Below are 27,663 nucleotides of genomic sequence, written 5' to 3' on the forward strand. Positions count from 1 at the left end.
AGGGTAACTGGAGAGCTGGCTGAACTGACCTACTGCTCCTATAACCACCTGTTCGTACTGACCTTCCACCTTCCAAACAAGTTCTTTCTACTGTATGTCATGTGTATATGGAGCAATACACATCCTAGACTGGTCTCATCAGATTGCATTGTGTGTGTGTTTGTGGGGGTGGGGGGTGTAAAAGGATGCTGAACTCTGATTGGGCAGAAATCCTTATAAGAGATTTAAGTAGCTACCAGATCTGAGATCAGGAAGGCAGTAGAAAACTGCTCACTTGAAAAGTTGAATAGTAATTTTGCTTCCTGAAGAAGCTGATTTGAGGTGATTTCTTCACTTCCGGATCTTTTTTTAAGAAGGGTTTAGGGCCCGCGTCTGTGTAGAATCAGTCATTTGGTCAGCACAACTGTCCATCTATGTACATCTGTGCCACAATTACGGAGAAGGCTGAAGAAAATGGGACACTTCTATCTTTTAGTAAACCCGAGTTACCTTACTTCTAACCTATAAGGAAACCTTCATGCTGTAAATGAGTTATCAGCAGACGGCTGTTAACTGTTGTTCAGGGATCTTGGTGTTTTGACACCAGGTTCTTTCCCCAGAATCCATCTCAAGAGGCCTAGATAAACCTCCTCGTGGGAAACACAGTGTAGATGTTCAATTGAGATTGGTGCCTGGGGCTGTGACCACACACAAACCGCAGAGCATTGTGTACTGTCAGGATGAGGAGACTATATCTCCAGGCTATACCAAGCTGACTTATCTGTTTCACTGCTACACCTATACTAGTACTTCTGGTTTATTATCTGATTGGGGAAAGTGGGAATCTGGCTCACTGAGAAATAGAAAAGGATAGGGTCTGCAAACAGTGTCCTCATTGTAGAATTATATATTGTCAACCAAAAATTGACTTATTGTAAACACATACACAAACAAACAAAAATGTTGTTGCTGTTTATTTTTATTAAGTATGTTAAACTGGACAACTAAGAAATCAATGTAAAAAAAACATGATTTAAAATGTAATTGTTGTTTAATTTAATCATGTTTTAACCATTTTTTATTCAAATTTAAAGTATTATACATTTCTCCATATGTGATTATATTTCTGTGTGCATGCATTGAGTTTCTCAAAATTGGGCTACTTTATGGACCAATACTAAAATATAGTGATTACTAACGAAGAACAAAATAACGAATGACATATTAATATTATTTGATTGACTGGCTGCAACACATGATTATTATTCCTCGTATTTCAGAATTTAAAAAGATTAAAGGTCAGTGGGGCCATAAATATGTGGAAAATAAATGCAATAGGCCTTTATCAAGTGACTCATGTAATTGAACCTGGTGTGTACAGGTGCTGACATGATCTACCAATCGTCCTGTTCATAACAATGAATACGAAACTTTGAGTCATGACTTCAGGTCTTCGTGAAAATTGAACTCGGGACAGAAGTCTCTGGATAAATAGTATTTTATACCTTTTTCGTTGTATTGAAACATGTTAATTATAATTTTGTAATTATTTAATGTATCAACATATAGGCTGTTTACACTAATAGATAATGTTAGGGGCTATCGGTAAAAAAAAAAGATAGATAGATAGATACACTTCAAAGCCAAAGGGCATGTGTGGATGTAAGATGGGACGGGAATTACACTTAAATCACTGTAAAAACAAGCCCCACAGTTAAACATGTTGTACATCATGTTGTTAAAGATGTGTGCTGAAGGGTGTGTCCGGAACTCATGTATTATGCATGGTGTGACACGGGGCACTACCTGACTCCTTTTTGCCACGTTTCACTAAATGACGTAATCCTTCCTTGGCTTGACAGTCTGCTGCTGCGGTAACGACACACACACTCAACACACGGGAGAGAAAGGTTCCGGTTAGCCCGACGATTCACCAACACCGCCTGTGTTTTTCTTCCCCGCTTAAGGTTTAGGGCTACGGTAACAGCTTGCTTGTATCATTTAGAAAGCAAAGGCATTCGTAAACACCAAGGCACATACTGTGTGTTATTCCCAACTCTGCTAACCAGCTGGCTAATGTTAGCTGCTTCCTGGTTGGACTTGCAGCCATTTTGGATTTTTTTACGGAGAAACAACTAGCCGGCCGTACTTCTGGGAGCAGTGTGAGCTAGACACCGCTTCATCTTTCTTATCTAAACAGCACGGTCGATCTACGTTTGACGACAGAGGAGACACTATATAACGAGTCGACAATGAATCCCGAATAGTAAGTATTATCTTTGTGAGCAATGCGCTGGCTGTGCTTAGCGACAAGGAGTTAACAACTTAATGTTAGCACTTGAGCTAAGTTAGCGGCTAACATCAGCTGACATTAGCCTTCATGTCCACCTTCCTCACTTATCCTGTGGATGTTTTTATGAAAATCACTGGATACACACTCAAAAGCCGACTGAGAGAAACAACATTTAGCACACATCATGATCGTGTGAACACTGCCAGCTGTTTGAGCAGCAGCTTTAAGGTGAAGGGACTGAAGCTGCGTTTAAACATGTAAATAATGACAAAGGTGTAATGTGAGCCTTTCCTTTGTTGGGTTATTTTACTCAACGACGCAATAAGAAATGGATTCAAAAATAATTATCTAACAGTGTTTGGATTGTTAAATTGGAGGACATGTGTTCCCATCATTGTTTTTTGAAGACGCATAACAGCTTGTCTGTGGTTTTACTTTGGTCCCTCAGTGTCTTCTGCTTTATTTCCCTGTTAATTGTTTAACACCAACACACCCAAGTCACACTCCTTGTATGTGTAAATGTGCTTGATTCTGATCCTGATGGGAAAGTCTTAACACTATATAAACCGGTCTCTATTAAAATGGTGACACGTAGGGTTGGATCAACCATCCGTTGTTTACGTCCAGGTAGTTAGTTTGACTCTTTACCTGGTGTTGTTAGCATGACTCAGTTTTCAGTCATATGGTTTCGTAGTGGTGAGACTGCCTCTTAGTCATGTGTAGGTCACATGCCATAGGACAAACCCTCCATTTCACCACAGTAGCGTTGAGCAATCCATCACCTAAGCTCTTTCCCTGTCTTCACTATTTCATTCTTAAATGTTCCCAATGGTGCGCTCTGTTGAAAACCAATTATTGTATTTCTTAATCATGTTGATCTTGTCAATATTTGATACACACCCATACCCCTCTGAGCACTACTTCATCTTTTATTCATTACTCACATCTTTTGTATGGACCTGATACACCTTGGTAATGACCAAGGTTCACTTACTCAATAAGGGTATGTTGCAAAAGAGAAGAGAGGCGTCTTCACTTCATATCATGGTGTAGTAGGGTTAGGGTGTAATCCTGTGTACTTATCCAAACCTCTAGGCTCAGTTGAAATGCAACAAGCAATTGTGGGCTAGCTGGAATTTCTAGATTTGCACCGTCTGACTTTCATCAATGGATTTCTTTTCTGCTGTAGTTGATACCATGGTGAGGAGACAACAATAAGGGGGCTGATGGTAATTGGATTTGCAGGTTTGAGCTCAGAGTTTCATGTGTAGGGCTAAACTCTTGACTATTTTCCATGTTTCGATTCCAACTTTTTATATTTTTGTTTTTGGTGAACATGGTACCGTTGTCAGATATCTATTGAGCATTGATTGGTCGGCCTTGTAAAAGGTAGGCCATTGTTTCACAGTGACAGAGTGAATGAGCAGAGAATGACTGGAATGTTTTACAATGAGATGGAGAGGAACTGAGGTTGTCCAAGAAAGCAGGATAATAGCTAGACTTCCTGGCTCGGATGATGTTGGAGGATTCAGTTGTACAATACTGCTGTCATTCTACTGATGCTCGAGATGTAATATCAGAAGGTTGACTGTTAAATGTTCCTTTGATGTACATTTTAAGTTACTACTGAATGTGATATCACACTATTGGTGTAGCTTTACTGGAATGTAATAGTTACAACTAGGCCCCAGATTGAGACCAAACTGCATATCTTACTGTTTTTTTTGCCAGTTGCCCTATTTCTTACAGGAATCTTCAAAAACTACCAAATACTGTTCAATTTTGTTCCAAAAAGGAAGCTGTCAGAAAGTTTATTTCAAAAAGCAAAATCAGGAGTGAGAAGAGGAGGCTGATGGGGAGGGAGAGCCAGTGAAGGATATAAACTCCACTGATGATAAAAGTGTGAAAGACTGGATCCGGTCTGCACAATATCTGACAGCTATCCCAGCCTGCAGATAATAGTATCTGCTGCCATTTTAAACATTTCTTTATTATTCAACTAGGATAGCTACCATGGCTTTTGCTTGAAAGGCCAACATTGTTGTTTGTTTTGTCAGCTGACTATATTTGGTTACTGCTGTTTGTGACAGATTAGCTTACTCAGTAATCACCCTCTAGTGAAGAATGACATGGCCCACCTCAGCTAACTACATTGTCCTAAGCCTGAGTTTGGCCCATGCCTTTTTAAGTAGGTACAAGATGTTCTGATGCCATTTTCATACCAATTCTGATCCAAGAATTTGCAACACGGTCAATACCAAGTGCCAATATGATACAAATGCCAGACAAGCTGTAAACTGATAACACTGTGTTGATGTAATGTGATCTTTTTTGTGTTGCCATGGGAAGACTAACCAGTTTGTAAATATAAAGTATAACATGGAGGGAATTAATGCCATGAAATGATCACGTGTTATCTGGTTTCACTGTCAAACTGAGAATACTTAACCTTCTTGTTACTACAATTATGTAGGAAGAAATTGTATTCTTTAAGAGTGGTAGTCACTTGATTTTACACATGAGACTACTTAGTCTGTGTTTTTTTAAATGCAGGGTCAGTTTGTTTATGGAGTATAAATATTTGAGGTCAGTGGTTGGTTGATACCATGCTATAGGGTGAAAAACACCAACTGAAATATTATACAGCATCTGTAGTTCTAGTGGACAAGACTTGATCTAGAGCCCTCTACCAGGACACACGCTTGCCAATAAGTCTGTATCCATTCTTCTTGGGGTTTCACATCAATGAATCATACCATCCAGAAGAAGTCCTTGAAATTGGGGAGAAAAGTGCAGTATTTGTTATTTTGCCAGGACACTGGATCTCTACTTAGGCTTCTTAAAGTATGGTGCTGCAGAGGATCAGTCGAGGACAATGGAACAGAACAAGGCTGAACAGCAGCAGATCTTGACAAACTAAATATTGGACATGCAAAGCTGGATGTTTCGAGTTTATTTAGCTGCACAAACAGATATTGCTGCAAGTGTGTGAAGTGAAGGAGAATCCCTATGTTGCTTATTTTTATAGGTGTAATTATGAGTGGAGCAGGATGGAGTTTAGACTTGTATGCTAGCTGCAGGCTGTCCAGATTGGCTTTTTAGTAAGACAGTGTTAAGTTGGGTCATATGGCTGGATTATATGTAGTGCCCTACCTTTTGCATTTTTATATGCCTGCCTCAACACATTTCTTTGAGAATCAGAACTGAGCATGTGTTAATAAGAACCCACATGACACATAGATCCAATCTATCTAAATATTCAGAAGTGATAAAGAGGCCCCTTTTTTGAAAGACTAGTCAGACAATTGCTTACTCATTTTTTATTTAAATTGCAGTGACACAAAACAAATGATCATCGATCCCATACCCTATACCCTTGCAATATAGTAGTTGCTTGTGTTTCCCTGATGTTTGAATACAAGCTGTACATAAGTGTGATGGTTTTTGAGAGCTGCTCATTCCACTCTGATTATGCTCTGTCTGGGTCATTGGAAAGCAGCAGTTTTGGAGCAGGGACTTCTGTAGCGGAAGAAACTTAAGCCCAGGAAATAAAAGTGGAACTAGGTTGTTGTTATAAAATTACCAGCTTAAAATGAGAACAGTTGACATTAAAATGATTTCTGGGGTGGAGAGGTAAAACCTCTGGCTAAGAAAATGTATTTCTTTACTTAGTTTTTAACTGGTCATTTCAGCTAGCTTCATATGTCCAGTCACATGATCTGCTGACGTTCTAAACTTCCTTCTGTAAAAGCTCCTTAGCTCAGCAGAGTTCATTGTCCTCACCGTTTCCTTTACTGATAAATGACAGACTTTCAGCCACTATGGAAACTGGTATTACACACGGATTCTGAGGAACGTATTTGCATTTAACTGAAACTGGAATGAATTCAAAGAATACATCAGAAGTCTAAGGCCGATCACTGCTATGATGAGTATTAGGAAATCATAATCCTCACTTCTCTGTTGGCCTTTTGCTGTGGTAGCCGTTTATTTAGTTTAATGGGTAATCTATAACTTTCTGAGTTTGTTAACAATTTATTATACCCTCTAACTATCTTTTTGTCTTCCCTCACAGTGACTATTTATTCAAGCTGCTCCTGATTGGTGACTCTGGTGTTGGAAAGTCTTGCCTTCTGCTCCGATTTGCAGTAAGTATCCAAAAAAAAGTGCATTCACTAACATTTCCCCCAAGTAGCAGGAGTCAGTTGCAGTCTTCATCTTGTGATTGTATACTGACTGTTAAAAGATGGTTTGAGTCAGGCAGCAGTATCAGTCACAATTCTAGCAGTTAACCAATTCATTTATTTTCACATCCTCAAGTTTGTTGACTGTACAAACCAGAGTAAAAACACCATAGAAACCCCCTATAGTGTTAGTATTGACTGTTGGAACTGATTGATTGAAGCAGGAAATAACCAGAGTGTTTGAAATCTAACTTTTCCTCTCTATCTCTCTGTAGGATGACACATACACAGAAAGTTACATTAGCACTATTGGTGTGGACTTCAAAATACGAACCATAGAACTAGATGGAAAGACCATTAAACTTCAGATCGTAAGTAACCTACTGTTTCACTGTAAGTTGTCCTTATCATGGATTCATGTGGTGAACTTATGAAGAAGGAAGCGTGTTAATGTGCTAACAAAGTATTTTTCTATAAGGGAGCACAAAAAAGTAAGTCAAACTAACAACTATCTTTTTCCTTTGACAGTGGGATACAGCAGGTCAGGAAAGGTTTCGTACAATCACATCCAGCTACTACAGAGGTGCTCATGGTATCATTGTAGTGTACGATGTCACAGACCAGGCAAGTATCACCAAACATTTCAAACCTATTAAAACGTATGGTTTATAAACTAGGAAATTGTTTGTTTGTTTTTATTTTATCTCAGGAAGACATTTTAATTTGTTTTAAACGTGTAACTTTCCATATCTATCTACTATGGCGAATCAGAAGCTGAAAATTAAATGAATGAAACTTAACAATTGCTCATTTTAGTGAGGTACTGTATGTCTGGAACCCTGTTAAATGACAATTTTGGATTTTTTTTCAAGTTTACTTACTGCTTTCAGTCACATCTTAATATCTTTGCTTGCCTTTGTTTGCAGATGCCATAACTTCACTAAGCAGTCCTTACATATCTGAAAATAGTTCTGTTTTAATTAAAATGCAGAAGGGGTAGTGGAACCAAGGGAGGTGTGCTGTGATAGTTCTGTTTTTACAAAATGACATTTAGTTAACTTTGCCCAGGTCTAAAAGTTAGGCGTACCTGAATTAAAATCTCATTTAGAGCATGTGGTCGTATTAACATGATCATAATGGGAAAAAAAAAATTCTGCTTGTAAAGACTACCAGGGAACTAACATGTGAGATGTAGGATCGCTTGTGTGATACATTTTCTAGAAGTTAAAATCCCTGTAGCCACACTGCCCTCTCAGTTCAAATAGAAAGTGAGAAAGTAAGCCAGCAAGATTAAAATCCAGAACATTTGAACTAGTAAAAAAAAATTCTATCTTCCTGTATCCGTTACCTTTGAACGGGTCCATAACCTGTGTGGAACCCTCAGAGTTTAAAAACTGTAGAATCATTGAGCAACATTTACTGATTTTCTTTTTTATATTGTGGTATGTTCTTTCAATGGTTCAAACATACTCCCTGTCAAAAAGCAGATCAATCAATCTCTATTTGTATCGCGCAAATGTTGTTATTTTTACCCACATCACTAAAAGAGCAGGTCTAGACATTACTCTGTATAAAAGCTTTGTTCTGGTTTCAAACTATCTTAACGTTGCATTGAAAATGTCTTTTCATTGTCTCTGTGAAAGCTGCCGATGCTTTGTAGCAGATTTACTTTGGTGCTAATGCTTATCTGTTTTCTTTCCCAGGAGTCCTTCAACAATGTCAAACAGTGGCTACAAGAAATTGACCGCTATGCCAGTGAAAATGTCAACAAGCTATTGGTTGGAAACAAGTGTGACCTGACAACAAAGAAGGTGGTGGATTACACAACAGCAAAGGTAAAACACCTGGGTATTTATTTCCAAAATCAGAAGCAGGTGCATCTGAACTCTCTGCTTTTATGCTTAAAGCTTTGTTTATTCTGATTCTCTTTTCTTTCCCTCTCTTTGTGCTGTATCCTTTCTGCTTGCAGAGACTGAGTTTGTGTCTCTGCATATGTTTGACTGCAGTAGTAGAGAGGAGTGAATTATTGAAAGACTTTGTATCTCAGATGGACATAGAAGGGTCACACGGAGAAAGAAAAAATGCAAAGCTGGTTAGCTTAAAGTGTGTTTGTAGAGTTGGACTACTCAGGGAAGCCTTATTATAGCCCAAAGCAAGATACTGCCTACTTTATCACTGCTCTGTAGCAAAGATGAATAGCATAGATCCAACTGACCCCTGTATAGTTTTTTAAAACATATTCTTTGCATGCTTGAGCACTAATTCTGCTGTTACAATCATCACAGCTGCTGGTGCTAAAATACAGACACACTAGGCATTTACACATTGCAATTCTACAACAGAACAAAGTTCAGCCATCACTTATTGAATCTGCAAAGGTGTAATATTGATGTCCCAGTGTATGGAGTTTGTATTACGTTGTAAGAAGTGAGAGACGCATGTTAACACACAGCGGAGACTTCACATACACACAACATAAGGCATGCATACATTCACAGCTCTATTCCGCCCTGCCTGCTCCAACCTTGCACACAGACACCGCCCTTTAAGTTCAAATAATGAAAAGCTTTTATAAGGTATTAGGGTCAGTGTACAATATTGAATGTAACACATAGATATACTATGCTAGATAAAGCGCTTATGCAAGGGCTACTTCATTTTGTCTTATATCATGTTGACTAAAGCTACCGTTGCCAATATGAAAACGATTACATCTCTTTCTCATGATCAATATGCTCTCACTGTAATGTGGTATTAACTGATGTATTATTTTGTCGTATTATTCTCTTTAAGGAAAAAAATCCTTATATATTGTTTTGATCTGAAACAATAGAAAAAGTAACGAACCTTTCAACTGTAAAAACAGATTTCTGTACTCATTTCCTCTCCCTGTCTTCATTGTGTATAGGAGTTTGCAGATTCTCTTGGCATCCCCTTTTTGGAAACCAGCGCTAAGAATGCTACCAATGTAGAGCAGGCCTTTATGACCATGGCTGCTGAAATCAAGAAGAGGATGGGCCCTGGGGCCACAGCCGGAGGAGGGGAGAAGTCCAATGTGAAGTTGACCCCTGGCACCACTGTCAAGCCTTCATCAGGAGGATGCTGCTGAGAAAGAAACCACTTCAACTCAACCCCCCCGTAACCGTCTGCCGGCCTATCTGCCTGGCCGCTATCCCCTTCAAACTCCACTGTGTCCAAGCAAAGCCCCATCACAACCGAACAGGACAGGGAAGACATGACACAACATGTCTATGTGACAACAAGATGAAGTTGCCTGTATTTGTACTGTACATAATATAGCCGCACTACCAAAAACAAATAAAGCATCCTTCTTGTCATACAGTCCTGTTATTAATGATAAATTCTACACATAGGCGATCATCCCAAACCCTGACACCCCATCAACCCTAATCTCAGACCTCTCAGAGACAACTCTTTTATTTGGCCCTCTGAATACAGGTCAATGAGAACTCTGTGTGTGTGTGAGAATGTGTGTTTCTCTGTGTGTGTGTGAGAGAACGTGTGTGTTTCTCTGCATTCCTACTGTGGGGTTGGTAAATGAATCTGTTTCATTAAGGTTTCTGTTTGTATGGGCCTTTTCTGTGGTTCTTTTCCTCAGTGATTATTTTGCTGTTTGTATCAGCATTTGTCTGTCGGTCTGCCCAATTTGAAGATGTTTTTTTTTTTATTTCCTCTCCAACTTGTGCACAGCAGTGTATCACAGTCCAGCATCTAAAGTCAAGTGCAACTGTATATGTACATAGACATTATGTATATATTATGTCTCATCTGATTTGCCAGTTTGTTAGTGTTCAGTACATCATCGGGATAGTCTTGACTCTTATCTTTGCATTAAATTTGTGGCTGAAGACAACTGTAAGTTTGTTGCTCAACATGTAACACTTCAACTGAAAATAAATATTGTACTACCAGACTGTATGAAATGAGAGGACCCTGTCTGCGATTCTTAATTAGATGTGTAGAAAATCTGTTGGAATTATTTATTCTAGATTAATTTGGCAAATCTACTGCCAGTTAACTAGGGTCTGTTTGCAAATTGCTGTGTAATCTCAGTACAGAACTGCATATATAAAAATACAATGTTCTCTTGTTTTCTTAATAAAGGCAACTGAATCCAGTTTGAAAGGAACTCATACACCATTGTGTGCTGTTTGGATAAGAATGTTAGAACAGTGCTCTATTGTATAGCTTAATGAAGGTTGGGGTACAAACAATGGCCTTGTATTTATGTACATGGACAAACTCATAAACTAGAAAACCATTCTCCCAAACTGTTAGATTGTGGCACAGTTTCATTGAACACATTTGCTGAAAACAGCATGAATCAGTTGACATTCCTTTAACGAGAGAATCATGTAGCGCTCATCTGAGCCGGAAATCTTCTGAAACATGTCTTAAATGATGCATGGAACACGTCACCAAAGAAAATATGCTGACCCCCATTCAATCAGACTTCCCTTATGCCTTTAAAATCAGCAATTCTCATCCGTTGTGCAACAATGACTGATGGAAGTGAAACCTGTAATGGCAATATATTGTCTTACATTTAGAATTGTTACATAGCAAAAATGGGAAGTACAATTAAAAAGAGTATGTACCACCAAGATTAAAATGAACTGCTTCACATATTTTGAGGCAGTAGTATATGTAATAGCACTATGTCATTAAAACACATCCAAATGATCTGATAAATGAATAGAATAGACTCCCTTTTTATTCCCAAGGGAAAGCATTGCATTAGAGGTAGACATGCCATGGCAGAGCAGAGCAGAGGGGACAAAACTCAGCTAAAAGAGACCTTTTTACATCTGAGTGTTCGGTATTCACAGCCAATTGTAAAGTGTCTGAACCATGGTAAAGCACTTGATGCTGGGATGCTAATGCTTCTGGGGCTTTGCGTGTTGCTGTGCACATTGCAGCAGCAAACATGTCGCACAGCATCCGTCCTGAGTGGATGTGTCAAAATGGGAAACGGAAGTCATCAGGTCTGACAGGCACATAAAACACAGATAAACACTAGTAACCAAGAACGAGTGAGATAAAAAAAAAAAGGTTAATATGGCAGAAAGAAAGATAGAATTGAATGAAGACAGAGGAGGCAAAGGAGGAGGACAAAGACTGTAGAAATGCATGAAGAAGAGAAATATGATGAAATGAATAGACAAGATGGGTAGAATTCAGGAGGAATTTCTGTAAATATGAGACAATAACAATTATGGGAAATAAAGTTGAGGAGTTTATGATGTAAGTAGACTAAAACGAAAAGCGTGTTTAAAGGTAACTGTTTTCCAAAGGTTTCATTTAAGACCAATACGGACCTCTGTTGGCCACTAAGAAACTGCAATGGTGGCATCAACTCAGAGTGAAGCTCCTTAGAGAACATTACACGTGAATCAGAAATACTTTATTAATCCCAGAGGGAAATTCGTGTTGCTTTAAATCCCAACACAATCCTTACACTTTTCAGTTAAACATTATATTGATAATCATGCATTGAGAATTAGGTAAATATTATTTAACATTATCAATAAATATTTTGTGTGTGTATCGTATAGGCCTACATCTAGGTAGGCCTATGTTAAAGAAACAAATCATTTCAACCGATTTAAAAAAAAAAAAAAAAAAGCCTACATGGACATGGAGGGATGTAAAAATGTTTAACTTAAATTTTAAAAAAATGTCATGGCCAGTCAAATTAAATTAGGTAAACATTTTCCTTTTAAATGTCCAAGTAGATTTCATAAATTTCTCAGCATAGAGATTTGAACATCGTTTCACTTTTAGTGCTTTTCATATTCTGAATGTAGCCCACTCTAATTATTAAAATGTAAGACCTTTCCATTTTTATTTTAGGATTTTAGTTCCTTTAATAAACTATAAAATTGTATATCATAGCAACACTTTTGCTTATTCAAATGTTAATTAAGTGTTTGCCATATTATAAACATTACATGCATTTACATATAACACTATACCTGTGCAATTACGCAAATCAGACTGTACAGCAAATATGTAACCAACATTCGCGGGAAATATCAGATTTGGCGTGGAACATATCTGCAGTCAGAGGGGCGTATGTGTTGTTGTATTGTTTTATCTTCCATAAACTTCGTCTTCTATGTGTCTGTAAATGTTTTAACATATCGATATTTGACTAATTACATTTGTAATTTAATTCTTTCTTTTGTTTGTTCAGCGTAAAATTCTGCAATCTTTACAATCTAATCAACCATCACTCTATTTTCCAAGTTGTGGTATCGTCCTGACTGGCGCGAAATGAAATAGCCCCGCCCACAATTAAGCTTCGTGCTGCGTTAAGTTTTCGAGAACAGTGGCGGAAGTAACGAGATTTTGCCTTCAAATTAAAGGATAACCACGAGGTCTCAAACGAGCTCACTGGCACAACATGTACGCAACCTGATTTATTTTGAAATTTGTTGGCCGGACGTAGGTATCCCGTTTCTAGCTGCTGGACCAGACCTTTGAACACACGCTGTGCTTGCTGCAGAGTGTCAGTGTTGAATTCAAATCAGTAGCGTTTTGTAGTATTTTATTAAGTATTCTTCTCGGATTTTTGTGGATATCGGTGGAGCTGTACATTAACAAACTTTAGCTGGCTATTTTGACCAACTACTTCTTAGAACTAGATGACTGCTTGAATAACCTTGTCGACAAACTATTATTTCATTCACCTAGAAATACCTTTTTCTGTTTGCGGCTGAAGTACCTTTGTAGTTGGTAATAATGAGCTGGTAAGTGTTTTTATTCTCTCCTCAATTTTCTATTGGTATGCCATTCATCTCTCTTGTGTAACATTAACGTTTTGTCTCAACCTTAGCAAACACTAATGTGCAATTAAGCTGTTTTTTACATGTTAAATATAACATACATAACATGTAACAATAAAGACATGTAGGATAAATGTACGCCCTTTTTGAGACCTTCATGTGTTCCTTTACTTTACCGAAATTATTTTTCCCTGACATCCACCACAATGGATTTAGCATTTTGTTAGTGTTAGAAAAACCGAATTTGTTATGAAAGTTAGTCCAGTCTTATAACTCTTAACGCGTTTACTGTCTGCTAAGTGAATGCATTGCATTAAAAACACTTTAAAGTCCCGTGCATGTGAAAGGAGTTAGTCCCGCCCCCTGTACAACCAACAGGAAATGTTCACCCTCTCTATATCATTTATGTGTTTTCCTGTTGCTGACAGCATAAAGGAAGAAACCCGGAGTGCCTCCCCTCACTGCCCCAAACCAGACGAGTCTCAGGAGCCCCTGGGCACAGCCATGGAGACTGGAGGCGCAGAGGGTCAGTCACAAAGGAAAATGACACCAAGGGGGGCCCGCAGTAGCTTACTGGGGGATTATCTTGAGCTTAATCCAAGTTTAATTAACGACATTTAACTCTCGTGTCATTTATGGCTGAGATAATGAGGGAATATTGTAGCTTATCACATTAATCTCCTCATCCATAACACTGACTGATTTCCAGCAGGAACATGTCATGTCCTATCCACTCAAAGTTTATCAGCTTTGAAAAGACGTGCAAATTTAAAGATGTGTGAGAGGTTGTGCCCTTCATATGTTGTGCTTCATCAGCTTTACTCTCTCTGCTGTTCCTGTGAAGATGGCGGTGTTAAATCGGAGAGTATGACATCTGAAGTGGTCATCACCAAGGAAATGGAGGAAGAGGAGAAGCAGGCGATGGAGCAAGGGGAGAAGAAAGAAAAACAGATGATTGAAAAGGTGTGTTACTCCTTAGATTGTGTTTCCGGTCCCATTTTTCTTTTCAAAACCGCGAAGTCATCTACACCAATGGGTATCAAAACATGCCATGCACCGTGTTGATATATCCTTTGGTTCAGTAGTTCCTTATCAAAACATAACGTTTTATTTTTCTTACTTTTAGACTGCAAAGTGTTTGTGTTTAGTCTACATTTAACACTGACAGATATGGCTTCTTTTTATTCTACACCACTTTCTCAAAAAAATTAAAATTGCTGAAGATACAAAAAAAAGTGTATGTGGTTGTCTTTTAAACTCTGAATCCTGAACATGTCCAATCCTGTTTGTAATGTTTCAATGCTCATCACAAGGCCCGGGAATCGTGGGAGAAGGAAACTCATGACATGCGCTTCAAGAGGCTGCAACATTTGCTTCAAAAGAGTAACATTTACTCTAAATTCTTGCTGACTAAAATGGAGCAACAACAGAATGAGGTAAATTGTGTGTAAACGACACACGTGAAACAGTTATTACTTGCCATCTGTTTGCATAGCTTACTGTCTGAGGCACTACTCTAACCTCACGCTCTGTTTCCAGGAGAAACTGAAGAAGGACAAAGTTGATAAAAAGGGCAAGAAGGTGAGGAACGTTTTCTAAAGAAAAAACATTTTTTGCTTAGCATTTCAATTCTATTCTGCTGACTAACAGAGACATAATTGTGTTTTAGATGCAAAAAACAAACGGTGTAGAGTCTGAGAAAGGTGAGTTGATTTTCTGGTATTTGTTTTTATATTTAGTATATTTTACTTAAGTGTGATTTACATCTTCAGATCTAAACACGTGGAGCAAAGTGTGACGTTTTGACTGTTCCTTGTTTGACTAGATACAAAGAAGAGGAAGAGGGATGAAGACTACAAAATAGCAGATGTCATGTCAAAAGAAGTAAGCCGTCATATCAACTTCTTAGTTGTGTTCAGTTTTTTTCATCAATTGATCTATTCACATTGTTTCTACTTGATCTTCCAGGAAATCATGTCGCAGTCAAAGAAAGTCAAAGTGGAGGAGCAGGTAAGATAATAGATTTCAATAATCCAGAAGGGGAAATTGAGGAGTCAGGAAATGAAAGGACACGTTTAAATTGGAAATCAATAGTTACTGCTAAAGTCGTTGAATGTGACACATGCAACTGTATTTGATATCAGGATGAAGCACCGGCTCAAAAGAAACTAGAAGCTGAGGACATCGAGAAGATGAGCGACTCCAATGAAGACATCAAGAACCGTCTGTCAGAGGTGGTGCGGGACAACGCCAAGCAACTCCTTGATCCTCACAGAAAGGTGAACGGCCAGCCGGTTCCCGCCCAGCAGCCGGAGAACTTCACCGGAGGGGTCATGAGGTGGTACCAGATCGAAGGCATCGAGTGGCTGAGGGTCAGTTGGGCTTCACTAACATGGGATTGTGGGAAGTGATTATACATTCGCTGTTTTAGGGCTTTCACACTTGCAGAAAAACTCCCTAAAAACTTCTGATGTTTGCAGGACGAGCTGCATCTGTGAACCCAAAAAGCCAAATGTTTCACTGAGTTTGCCTGGAGTTTCTCCTGCCAATTCCTCTGGTATTTCTCTGCATAAAGTTCAAGTTAGCTCATGTTGCAGCAGGATATAATCCAGATAATTCAGCTCAAGGCAGTGGGAGGGGGTGATGACGTTTATATCCTCTGACAAGACCGTATGCATGCATGCTACTATGCTATATTCCCCTTACAGTGTTGAAGTATAGCAGACTTCTGTGTGGTTTGATTTTCTCTTCTTCTCCTCTACAGTCGAATAAAATTGTTGTTACAAGATTAACAAATCATAAGAAAAGTAATAAGGCTTTGTAGAGTTTTTTTAAATGAATTTGTTAAAGATTATGTCAGTATCTGGGTCACGTTGAACAGGCCCAGCCAGTCTCCAGCAAAAGAATCACTTGTTGTCGAGTGTTCCACATGCAGCTGAAGCGGCCCGCTCTGCTCTCTCTGTTCTGTCAGATGCTGTGGGAGAACGGCATCAACGGGATCCTGGCTGATGAGATGGGTCTGGGTAAGACCATCCAGTGCATCGCTCACATTGCCATGATGATAGAAAAGAAAGTGATGGGTCCCTTCCTGGTGGTCGCCCCTCTCTCCACTCTGCCCAACTGGATCAACGAATTCAAGCGCTTCACACCAGAGGTAGGACGACATGCCGTTGAGTCCATGTCTGTCTCACAGGCTCAGTTCCTTTTTTCGCTGCTTTTCTCACACATATCGAGCTCGCTATAGAAGAGAGCTGTTAGGAAGACGTTTTAATTCACCACATTCAAAGGATATATTTGATTTCATGAGGGAAATGAGAAGTGCAAACCTCATTAACCTGCTGTACTCTGTAATATCTGAGGGGGACTGAATGAGCCAGAGCTAAGTCCATATCATGTTTTTCTCCCAGGTGTCTGTGCTGCTGTATCACGGCCCTCAAGCAGAAAGGGCCAAGGTGTTGAAACAGATCCGCAGGCCTCAGGGCTCCCTCAACATGTGTCCCGTGGTCGTGACCTCCTTTGAGATCTCAATGATCGACAGAAAGCTCCTACAGGTAGGCACCGTGCACATCCTCAACTACACAACAGAATATTTTGAGACCAATCTTCATGACTACAGCATGCAGGTTCATTCATTCATTATTCAATCAAATATTAAAATAGTTTCTTGTATCTTAGAAGTCTTGTTTCATTCGCAAATGAGTTCCAATCATGTCCAGTTTGTCTTTTTTGGTTGTTCTCAGTTTACTGTCAGTGAAAGGTGCTGATTCCTTCAGATTTCTTTTTATGGTAAAATATATTAAAAGAAGTTGTAATCACGTACATTCAGCTCCTGACTCGGAGCAGGGAGATCATGCTTTTTGGGAACTTTGATTTTCACCAAATCTGGTTAGAAACCCTTTTAATCAATAGTGACAGATGTTATGGTGTGAAATGGTAGCAGAGCAACAAAGTTTTACATCCTTTTTTGTTAATGACTCATAATTGCCTTGATAGTAGATGAGTTTTATTCAGTGTTCCCTGTCACGAGCAGTGACTCTTCATGAACAGTTGATGAACAGACCAACATGATACTCGGAAGATTCAACCAGTTCACAAACACTTGTTTTGATCATTCGTCATTTGAAATATTTGAATTAGGATTACAATAATTACAATTACAATAATTTCCTGGGAAATGCTTCTTGAATATGATGATTTTCCTGCTTTTTTGTGTTACCTGATTTCTTTTTTTCTTTTTGCTTTTGCACTCTTGATTAAATAAACGAGAAATCTGAATGTTATGAGCTGTCGGACAATGCATTACTCCCATCATTATTTGTATGAAAAGGAAAAGATGAATGTTCAACAGAAGTTATACATTGTCACATGAACTCTGCACCCTTATCTTACTGCTCTCATGAGTTTTGTCTAATTAGGCGGGCCACTTCTGTTTTGTGTTGCAGCACTTCCAGTGGAAGTACCTGATAGTGGACGAAGGCCACAGAATCAAAAACCTCAACTGTCGGCTGGTGAGGGAGCTGAAGATGCTGCACACTGACAACAAGCTGCTGCTGACGGGAACGCCGCTGCAGAATAACCTCGCTGAGCTCTGGTCCCTCCTCAACTTCCTGCTGCCAGAGGTTTTTGATGATCTTAAGAGGTATGAAGCATTCAGTTATATATGAAGAACGTATCACCATTAGACATTTTAATATCGAATTGTGCTCTTACAGCAAAAATGGACGCTGACAATAATGGTGGTAAATGAAGTGTTAAAGTCAGAGTGGAGCAAGGTGGGTGCACATTGTTGCACCTCTATCCTGCTTTACAGATCACTGTGGAAGTGATTCATTACAGAGAGCAAAGCCCTGGTGCATATCCTAACTTTTGCAGATTGTGCTACCATAACTTACAAAAACCAACATCAAGGTGTAATGACAAAGACGGCTAATAACAGAATGAGACCTAAAATCTCACGGAAGAAATGTTCACTGTTCACTATTCAACCAAGTGAGGAGCAGAGTTGTATTGTGTAGACTGTGCCCCCTGCTGGCCAGTAGAAAGTATTCAGGTTTAAGGCACTTTCTCATTGGCTTTAGTTTTAAAACCAAGAGGCAAGTTGAGTGTGTTTATATAAGGTCAATGATTGTATACCTTAAAACAAAACTACCAAATAGAATGCAGCACAAGAGAGAGAGAGAGGCAGATGTTGTCCCCATGGATGGATTGATCTTTATTTGTGTAGCGCCAATTCATAACAAATGTTATCTCAGGACACTTTAAAAAAGAGCAGGTTAAAAACCTAAATCTTAATTATATTATCTACGGAAACCCAACGTTAATCCATCATGAGCACTAAGCAACATTACAGTGGCAAGGAAAAACTTTTTTTAAGAGGCAGAACACAGACTCATGATGAACAGCCATCTGCTGAAACTGTTGGGTTTGGAAAGTGGGATAGAGGGAGCTGCAGGAAGATGAATCGAGACAAACAGAGACACAACAGTGAATAAGATAGAATTATAGCTACATCGTCAGTAATGTCAGCTTCTGTTGATTGCCATTTTTAAAAGAAGTCAAATGAACTCCAGCGCTGTTGCTTAAGGTGTCCTAGTTTAAATTGACATCTGTTGAATGTTTCACCAGTCGTTCAAATCAGAGTCTACCATCAGCAAATTTGACATTGTACAGCATGACACAGACTGGAACAAAGATGGTATCAGACCAAAGTTTCACATGCCACAGTTTGCAATGAGCTGGTCAAACCTTTGGACAGCTCCACAAAGGAGTGGAAAAAGTCCTCCAATAATAAAAACACCTGTAGAGGTTCCTACTAGTGTTACTGTGTCATAATATACATGTATGATTACTTTCAGTTGCCAATTGTTCAACTTGAACTCAGCTGTGGCTCAGTGGTAGAGTTGGTTGTCTCTTAACATGAAGGTTGCGGGTTCAATCCCCTGCTCCTGCAGCCACATGTCAGATGTGTCCTTGGGCAAGACACTATGCAAGCTCAAGTCCATTCACCTTTTAGCTCATGTCAGACCTTTGGTTTTCATGTTTGCGTTTTAGTTTTGAGTCCTGGTTTGACATCGACTCCCTCGAAGAGGCTGAGAATGTGGTGGCTGCTGAGCGTGAGCAGAACATACTGAGCATGCTGCACCAGGCAAGTCCTCCAGAACATCACCACACTGTGCAAATCATTAGAGACTGTTACATGCAATAATGTATTTAGTATGTTTTAAAAACAATGGCTTAAATCCTCTGTAGTTCATTCTGTTTTTAAGGTGCAATCACTTTGTTTCTGGTCGTCTTCTTTTATATTCCTTCATTTAATGTTGCACTAAATGGTCTCACTTGAATTGGACTCAATTAGACTTGTCAGTTTCTGGAGCCGCATGGAAAAAGGAAAGACTTCTAAATGTTTCATCCTGTTTCAGATTCTGACCCCGTTCCTGTTGAGGAGGCTGAAGTCAGATGTGACTCTGGAGGTCCCTCCTAAGAAAGAGATCATTGTTTATGCTCCTCTCGCAGCCAAACAGGAGGCCTTTTACACCGCTGTGGTCAACAAAACCATCAGCAAAATGCTGGGCCAGGAGAAGGTAACGTCAAATAGTAAACGTTATATGGGAGCAGGGGCCGGGCTGTATATTCATCTCAGTAACTTCATTTTCAGTTACACTTTGGAGTTCAGTCTTTAAATGAGGACGATTCATCAAATATGATTGGTTTATTGCAGCTTTGTGGGAGTACCGGTACATATATGTTGACTGCTTCCACCGAGCGGTCCAGTGTGGATCAGTACGGTTTGGTTCGGTAAAGCCTGATCCTGTTTGCGTTTATCATAGCAGCGCGACACAGTATACCCCGCTAATAAATTTGGCGAAGAAGAAGAACGCAACACAGTAAACAAAGAGCAACAATGGAGGACATCCAGCAATTTGTGGTCTTCCTCATTGGCTTTTGGTGTTTTGTAACAAAACGCAACGTGTGCCGTGAGGAAAAATACAGTCGTCCTTTATTCCCGCTGTCGCACAGGAAGTGACCAGTCTTTCGACCAATCAACGGACTGCTGTGTTTAGCTCCAGCTTTTAGGGTCGGATCGGTAGACTTTGCACCCCAACAGAAGCAAAAAGTAGGACAGTACGGGACGGTAATTTGGGGACCTTTCCCGACTTTTGATAGTGGAAACGCAACAAAATGCGTGCCGTACCGTGACAAACGAGACTGCTTGGTGGAAACGGGTTTACAGTATAATTCTAATGTTCTGAATAATGAATAGTCCAAGTTATTTAAAATTAAGTTAAGTCGCTCATAATCAAAATGATTTAATTTTCGTTCCTGTTCTGCCATTATTCTCGATCTTATTTTGATAGCTTACACGTTTTTCATTTGATATGAAACACTTTAGGATGTGTTGTTAAATGGTGCAATACTAGTACAAGCCTCCTTTTTTGAGCAGTTCTTTTGCTGTTAGAGATACATGGAGCAGATTTCTGCTCCCTCATTACAGCGTCTTCCTCTTTGACCTACATCAGAGTCCCTAGTTTGACATGAGGGATTCATATATCTATGCCTTTTTAATAGAAAAAAGATAAGTACAAGTAAAGTCTTTGAAATCCTTTGTTTTTGTTGTTGTTGTTTAGACAGAGGCTCCTGTAGAGTTGACATCGAGTGGCAGGCCGAAGCGCCGCAATCGTAAGGTAGTGGACTACCAAGAAACAGAAGGAGACTCGCCATACGACCTGGAGAAATATCTGGAGAGGATTCGTAAGGAACGAGAGCAGAGGTCAGCACAGGTCGCATTCTTCTCAGCTTTAGATCATATCATGCTTTAACTGTGACGCTTGCCTGAGGAGTTAGTTTCCATTACTCGATTCATGAGATTTATTTCTTAATATTTGTTTCCCCTCTTCTTTTCCTTCAGCACTCATTCAGTGCTGGATGTCCAGATTCCACTAGATTCCCAGATCAACCTAAAGATGCAGAACATCCTCATGCTGCTGAAAAGATGCTGTAACCACCCCTACCTGGTGGAGTATCCTCTGGACCCTGCCACACAGGAGTTCAAGGTAATACAGGGTTACCTATTAGTCAGTATACAGGTGCTGAACGTTGGAGTGCTATCCAATGTTTGAAGCATTAATCATACAGTAATTTTTTCTTGAAATGGGGGAGAGGTGCAGATGAACAGAATGTTTTCCAGGAGTGATGACGAAGAAACACAGTTAGCTGTCACTCCCTGTTCATCCTTTTCTTCTGTTTTTTTCCCCTTTCCACCAACTGTACGTTCTGCTGTCCTACCTGCAGATTGATGAGCAGCTGGTGAAGAGCTCTGGGAAGTTTCTTATTCTAGACCGACTGTTGCCTGCCCTGAAGAAAAGAGGACACAAGGTGAAACATGACACATTGGGCCTCAACATGTGTTACTTATGTTACTTTATTAGAAAGAGTGGAGAATAAATACGTTTTTCTAGTTTCTGTTAGATCTGCTGAGTTTGGGCCAAATAATTGTATCTTTCTTGGTCCTTTGATCGGATAATAACTATGAAAGAAATCAGTTAATAACACAAACACATACCTTTCATGAACCATGGTCAATTCATTCTTGGGCTCATCTAAAACAATGTGAACGTTTGCCTGTACAATTTCATGTTTAAATATATCTTCAGTATTAAAATGAACACATCGCTTCAGTCATTCTACATCCCTGCATATCTAAATGCTATTTCCAGATGTATTTATTATGTGTGGGCACAGAGCAGAGTATCATCTGTAGCAAAACAGAACTTCATCATGTTGCTGCATTGTTGCATATTTTACCATCATCCAAAAGTTGCAGTTAAGATTTGGATATTGCCCTCTGCTATGTTAAGATACTAATGTGCCCTTCTGCTGTGTGAACGCCCCCCCTGCCCTGTCTGTTTGTTGCCAGCGTATTTCTAAATACTGTGATTGGTTGCTTTGGTTCAGGTTCTGATCTTCAGTCAGATGACATCCATCTTGGATATTTTGATGGATTACTGCTATCTGCGGGATTACCAGTACAGCCGGCTGGACGGCAGCATGTCGTATGCTGACAGAGATGAAAATGTGAGTTTTAACACAAAGTTATTATTATTATGTTTTTTTTAAAGGCTGATATACTGTAGTTATCTTTGAGGAGAGAGAGAGGACACTGTAACTCTTGTGCATCCAGAGTTGGCAAGCAACAAAATTGCTGCACCAGCAGACTGCTGTGAGTGTGTCCTTGTACATGTCCTTGATTCTATATAACCTGGCTCTTCGTTCTTCTCCTGCAGATGACAAAATTCTCCCAAGACCCTGAGGTGTTCCTGTTTCTGCTGAGCACCAGAGCAGGAGGACTCGGGATTAACCTGACAGCTGCTGACACTGTCATCATCTTTGACAGTGACTGGGTGGGTGCAGATTAAACATCTTGTATTAAAAAGTGTTTCTTAAACCTTATTTCCACATTGTGTGTTCCCTGTACATGTGTTGTGTTTATTCAGTGTGTGGTTAAACGTTCATCCCCTCTCAGAACCCCCAGGCAGACCTGCAGGCTCAGGACCGCTGTCACCGCATCGGGCAAACCAAACCAGTGGTGGTGTACCGCCTGGTCACAGCCAACACCATCGACCAGAAGATCCTTGAGAGAGCCTCAGCCAAGAGGAAGCTGGAGCAGATGGTCATCCACAAGAGTGAGTGGCACGCTCGGTTCCCCAGCAGTAGATCAGAGTTATGCCATGTTGGACCATATTTAGAAATACAAGTACTGAATCAACTGTAGTTTTTCAGAAATGACATTTGTTATTTATATATCTTTTTTTTTGCGCTATGACTCAAAAACTAGAAAGAATTAACACTAATGTTCTAAAGCCAAAGGTGATGTCTACAAATCCACTTCTTTAAAAAGCTTCCTGTGTCATCAAAATGGCTTAAATACAAAGATATTCAGTTTACATTATTGTAAGAGTGAAGTGAGTGTGTGAACCTCACACTATCTAATATTTGTAGTTTTTATTTAGACATACTTTATTTACATACTGGTAGTTGATTAACACAATAGTCGCCAGATACGTTTCTGTTGATAACATTATCCCTTAATCGACTCACTGATAGATTTAATCTCAAAATGTTGCTTAGTGACGATGTTTCTTTTCATTTGATGCTTTTCTCCACAGACAAGTTCAAAGGAAGGAAGGCCGATCTGAACCAAAGTAAAAGCTGCATTGATCTGGACGAGCTGACAGAGCTGCTCAAAGCCAGGGGCGCTGAGAAGTAAGATATTCTTCTTAACTCAAACAAATTGCTCAGTGAATGTAAATAAAAAAGGAGAATGGATGGGTCTTTGTCTGGCTAAACATGTGGCTGTGAATTTTGTCCCATTCAGGGAGGTGAAGGCATCCCGAGGGAAAGTGATCAGTGACAAGGACCTGGAGGTTTTACTGGATCGCAGTGACTTAATGGGTAAGAAGCATAGAGGTTATACAGTATAAATATGGGCAATGGGCCTTGTCTTTTTCCCGTTGACAAATATGAAGCCAAAACAGCCCAATAAAAAGAGCTTGCATATTGCACACTTGGAGCCAGAGTCTGCAGTAGGGATAGACTAGGAAAGCTGCAGTATTGACACCACACTGCTTCTGCTTACAAAAATACACACTTAAAGGGATACTTCACCCGTTGAAACATGAATCTGTATTGACATTGGGTCATATATGTAGTAGAAATGTGAAATACATTTTGAAGTTGGTGCTTTCTTGGCCGGGAAAAGGCAGAAAGTGTCTTTTTGGCTCGTGGATGAAAGACACTAAATCCCAGAATGCACAGCACCGCAGGCCACTCCCACTAAGGTCAGGTTTACAGACATATTTACTTCAACACATAAGGCCGTTTCCTCAACTGATTCTGAAATTTCTTCCAGAATTGATCTTGGAAATTCCTGGCAGAAAACGGACTCTATGTCTGTGTCCATAGACAAACAGTGAGAGCGCTGACACTACCAGTCCGCCCCAGCTCGAGCCGGCCCGGGCTCCTCGTCCACACCGCCGCCGACAGGCAGGCCTTATGTCTCGGCTGCTGAGCTGGCAGCGGCCATCAATATAGCCGCAAGACGGTTGCTGCCGACAGGCCGGTCTTGTGTCGCGGCGGCCGAAACACAAGACCGGCCTGTTGGCAGCAGCCAGCTTTCTCCATAGAACCTGTTAGCATAGCTTCCAAGCAATATAGCGGACGTTAAGTTTTGATTTTGGGAGTGAGTTCCCACCCACTGATCTGTGATTGGTCTGTAGCTTCAGTGGTTGAAAATATGAGGAACTAGCGTTGTAGTTTCACCCCGTTAACAACAACAGCTTCCAGTGACGCAAAATCGTCATTTTGCATCACTGGAAGCTCATTTTCTGACTTAAAAATACAAAGATTTCCCATCTCAGGGGAAAATGAGGACGGGATGCACGACCATTCAAAAATACTACCAGGTTTCTAATGATACAAAGCTTAATGTAAATGGGTGAAGTATCCCTTTAACCCTCAGGCACACCGGATTTAATTGCGACACATAGCAGAGGATGTCCAAAAAGTGGACACATAAATTAAACTGCCAAAAGTAAATATATACTTTTATCAATTTGTAATGAAAGTGACATCAATCTTTTCACCAGCTTCAGCCCTGTTCACAACTATCAAATTTTTATTCATTTTCACACTTTTAACCCTTTCAAGGCCACTTCACTGCCACCGATTTTTTATTTTTTTTTTATGACAAGGGGCAACCCTGGCGAAGGCCACCGCCCAGCATCACTTCCTGTGTTGTATATCTTTTCATGGTTTCAGGGGTGAAATAACCAGTACCCCAAGCTGCATGTATTTATAGATCTGGCTGCAACTGAAGCTGCATAAACTTGTAGAGGTTGTTTTCAAAACAAATCTAGCTTTTTCACAGTTTTCTCTGGAGGTGCATCTTTGATGCATTGTACATCTAAAAATCTGTGTTTATATCCCCATTCACAGAGTCATTGAATTTATATTACAGCAAAAATGTTTGTGGATTGTTTTAGAGTTGAGATCAAAGTCAAGGTTAGGTATTGCCTCTGTAAACCAAAATAAACGTCACCACCCCCTCCCACTCGCTCCAGGTGAATTCTCCTGATTATATCCTGCTGCGTTCTCACATCAGCTCACTCTGACTTTCTGCAGAATAAATACGAGGAGGCTGGAGGAGAAACTCTGGGTGAAGTATGAGTGAAAAATGTGCATTGTGTTCACACATGCAGCTCACCCTGAAAACTTGAGGAGTTTTTCAGTACTTTTGCAACCTGAGAAACAAGCAGACACTCACTGGTATGGACGTTCAATGAGTCCCGTGTTAGTGTTACATTTCTCCCACTGCTCATTCTCTACTCTGTAAATCATTGCATTTAATAACTTTTATAGCAATATACTTATTCCAGAGACCCTTCTTAGAGAAAAGTTGATTTGAACACAACGTATCTCAAGGAGACAGGGCTTGAAAAAAAAAAAAAGTATTTTTATTTTTCTATGTCCCATCTGTTAACACGGAGGTGGTTGGGTTTGCTCTGTTCATTCTTTTCTCAGTCTTTGGTTAGAAGAAGCACAACTCTGCAGTCACTGTAGGGAAACACTGGCTGGTTATCAACAAATTCAGTGGCCCCCACCCACATGAAAACAATCTGCATAGTTATCAATGACAGACTTTGTGTGGAACTGTAGAAGCATCTAAAATGTTGTTTCTCTAACAAAAAACCCCAGAAGAGAACAAATGTTAATCTCCTTTCATTTCTGTTTGTGCTCAAGACTGGTGGTAACAATAGCAAAGATGAACATTTTAAAGTTTGAGTAAATTAACCAAGTGTAGAGATTTTTTTTTTAAAGGTTTTGTTCAACCAAGTCAGAGGAATTTTTTCTATACCACTTTATATCTAGCTAAGCAGATAGTTTGAATTGTTTTATAACAAACCATTTCCCAACATTACAGTAGAGTAGCACTGTATCTGTCATTAAAATGTGTCATCATTGTGTGTTTTGTGTTGTCCCTTCAACATTTTATGTTGATTAATTGTATTGTTTCAAAGAATATCAATTTGTTTTCACCACTGATTGTCACTGCACACCTTCTATAAAGCTAGATTCCTACTTGTAGAACGAAATTGTGAACCATTCCATTACTGTACTGTACTGTACTGAACTGGACTGTGGCTGCGGTCTTTTCCCTTGTGAGCTGAACTATTGTTTGTATTTTCCAGACAAACACAAAGGGAGTACGAAGAAAGAGAAGGTGGGAGTCTTTAGAGTCATCGAAACCGAGGAGTCATCAGAGATCGTGCTGACCTGAGAAAACTTGAAATACTCGGATATGAACCTTCGACCACTGTCCATCTGGATAAAAAAAACAAACTTAAACTGCAGTCACTGCTGATTGTAGACTTTAAAAGGTGTATTTTTTCTTTCACTTAACTGCCTTCAAAGCACTGTTTATAGAGCTTTTTTTTGTTTGTGATTTCTTCCTTGAACATTTAACCTGCCAGTGAAACCTACAAACAAAACATTAAAGTAATTTAGTGCAATCCCAGTGTTAGAAATCAGACAAGTATACTGACTGGCTGTATTTGAAAGTTTAACATTGAATCAGATGCTTTTGTCTCATTCATTCACTGCATTATTTTAAACACTGGCTCAAGCCTTCTGGTTGTGAGCCTGCTCCATGTTTATCCATCTTTTTTTGAAGAGGCAATACTAGAGTGGCATTGTGTAGTTCAGCTTGTCCTTCAATTTTATGGCCGTTCATCCTTAATGTCTTTAACAATTGTAATATTCTATGCACTTTCATGCAGGAGAAGCACACTTGTTCCCCGTGTTCTTTAATAAATAAACTCTGACTTAATATCTTCTGTATTTTATTTCTCAACATCTGCTGAAAATCTTGACCGGCAAGTTTAGTAAAGATGCTATGATGTTGAAAACATGTTTTCTTTCACACACTATTCTGATAAAACTTTAGCTTGCAAAATTAAAACGGATGCATTAAAATTTCAAGAGTGATGATGACTAATTCTTGTAACAGCTGTGAGCACATTTTTCCATTGGATATTGGTAAAAAATAAGCACAACTTTCAGAAGCAAGGGTCAACTCATAGGTGATTTATTTGTCTCCTAGGACAAGGATTCCCAAACTTTTCAGCCCACTACCCCCAAAACAATGGTTACAGACTGGACCCCCCACTGTCCCTGGATGTGGTTAAAGCGTATAACTGCGCACAGCTTGACAAACACTAATAACCCTATTCAGACACTGGCATTAGAACAATACAAAAGAACACAACAACCTAAAAGCCATTGTTATTTTAGTCATTTTATTGTAAGAACCCTTAGAAGCAGAACACAAGCAATCTATGTATAG

General features: G+C 39.6%; 2 protein-coding genes across 2 annotated transcripts; both read left to right on the forward strand.

Annotated features, from left to right (window-relative positions):
* Positions 1-1,830: 1,830 nt before the first annotated feature.
* Positions 1,831-10,612, forward strand: LOC109976348 (ras-related protein ORAB-1). The gene is made up of 6 exons (XM_020626489.3): positions 1,831-2,245; positions 6,348-6,420; positions 6,732-6,827; positions 6,985-7,080; positions 8,160-8,291; positions 9,365-10,612. Exons 1-6 carry the CDS (start codon positions 2,232-2,234, stop codon positions 9,563-9,565), a joined length of 612 nt encoding a protein of 203 aa, XP_020482145.1. The 5' UTR covers positions 1,831-2,231; the 3' UTR covers positions 9,566-10,612.
* A 2,340-nt stretch (positions 10,613-12,952) lies between these two features.
* On the forward strand, positions 12,953-27,147 carry hells (helicase, lymphoid specific). Its single transcript, XM_020626978.3, has 23 exons — positions 12,953-13,229; positions 13,694-13,791; positions 14,110-14,228; positions 14,579-14,701; positions 14,805-14,846; positions 14,935-14,968; positions 15,091-15,149; positions 15,234-15,275; positions 15,410-15,637; positions 16,237-16,419; positions 16,673-16,816; positions 17,708-17,904; positions 19,317-19,410; positions 19,685-19,846; positions 20,891-21,033; positions 21,172-21,316; positions 21,555-21,638; positions 22,218-22,337; positions 22,547-22,663; positions 22,786-22,945; positions 23,429-23,525; positions 23,638-23,714; positions 26,510-27,147. The coding sequence occupies exons 1-23, from the start codon at positions 13,222-13,224 to the stop codon at positions 26,596-26,598; spliced, it is 2,565 nt and encodes an 854-aa protein (XP_020482634.1). The 5' UTR covers positions 12,953-13,221; the 3' UTR covers positions 26,599-27,147.
* Positions 27,148-27,663: the final 516 nt, after the last annotated feature.

The sequence above is a fragment of the Labrus bergylta genome, chromosome 10 (assembly GCF_963930695.1).
Source record: "Labrus bergylta chromosome 10, fLabBer1.1, whole genome shotgun sequence".
NCBI classification, from domain to species: Eukaryota; Metazoa; Chordata; class Actinopteri; order Labriformes; family Labridae; genus Labrus; species Labrus bergylta.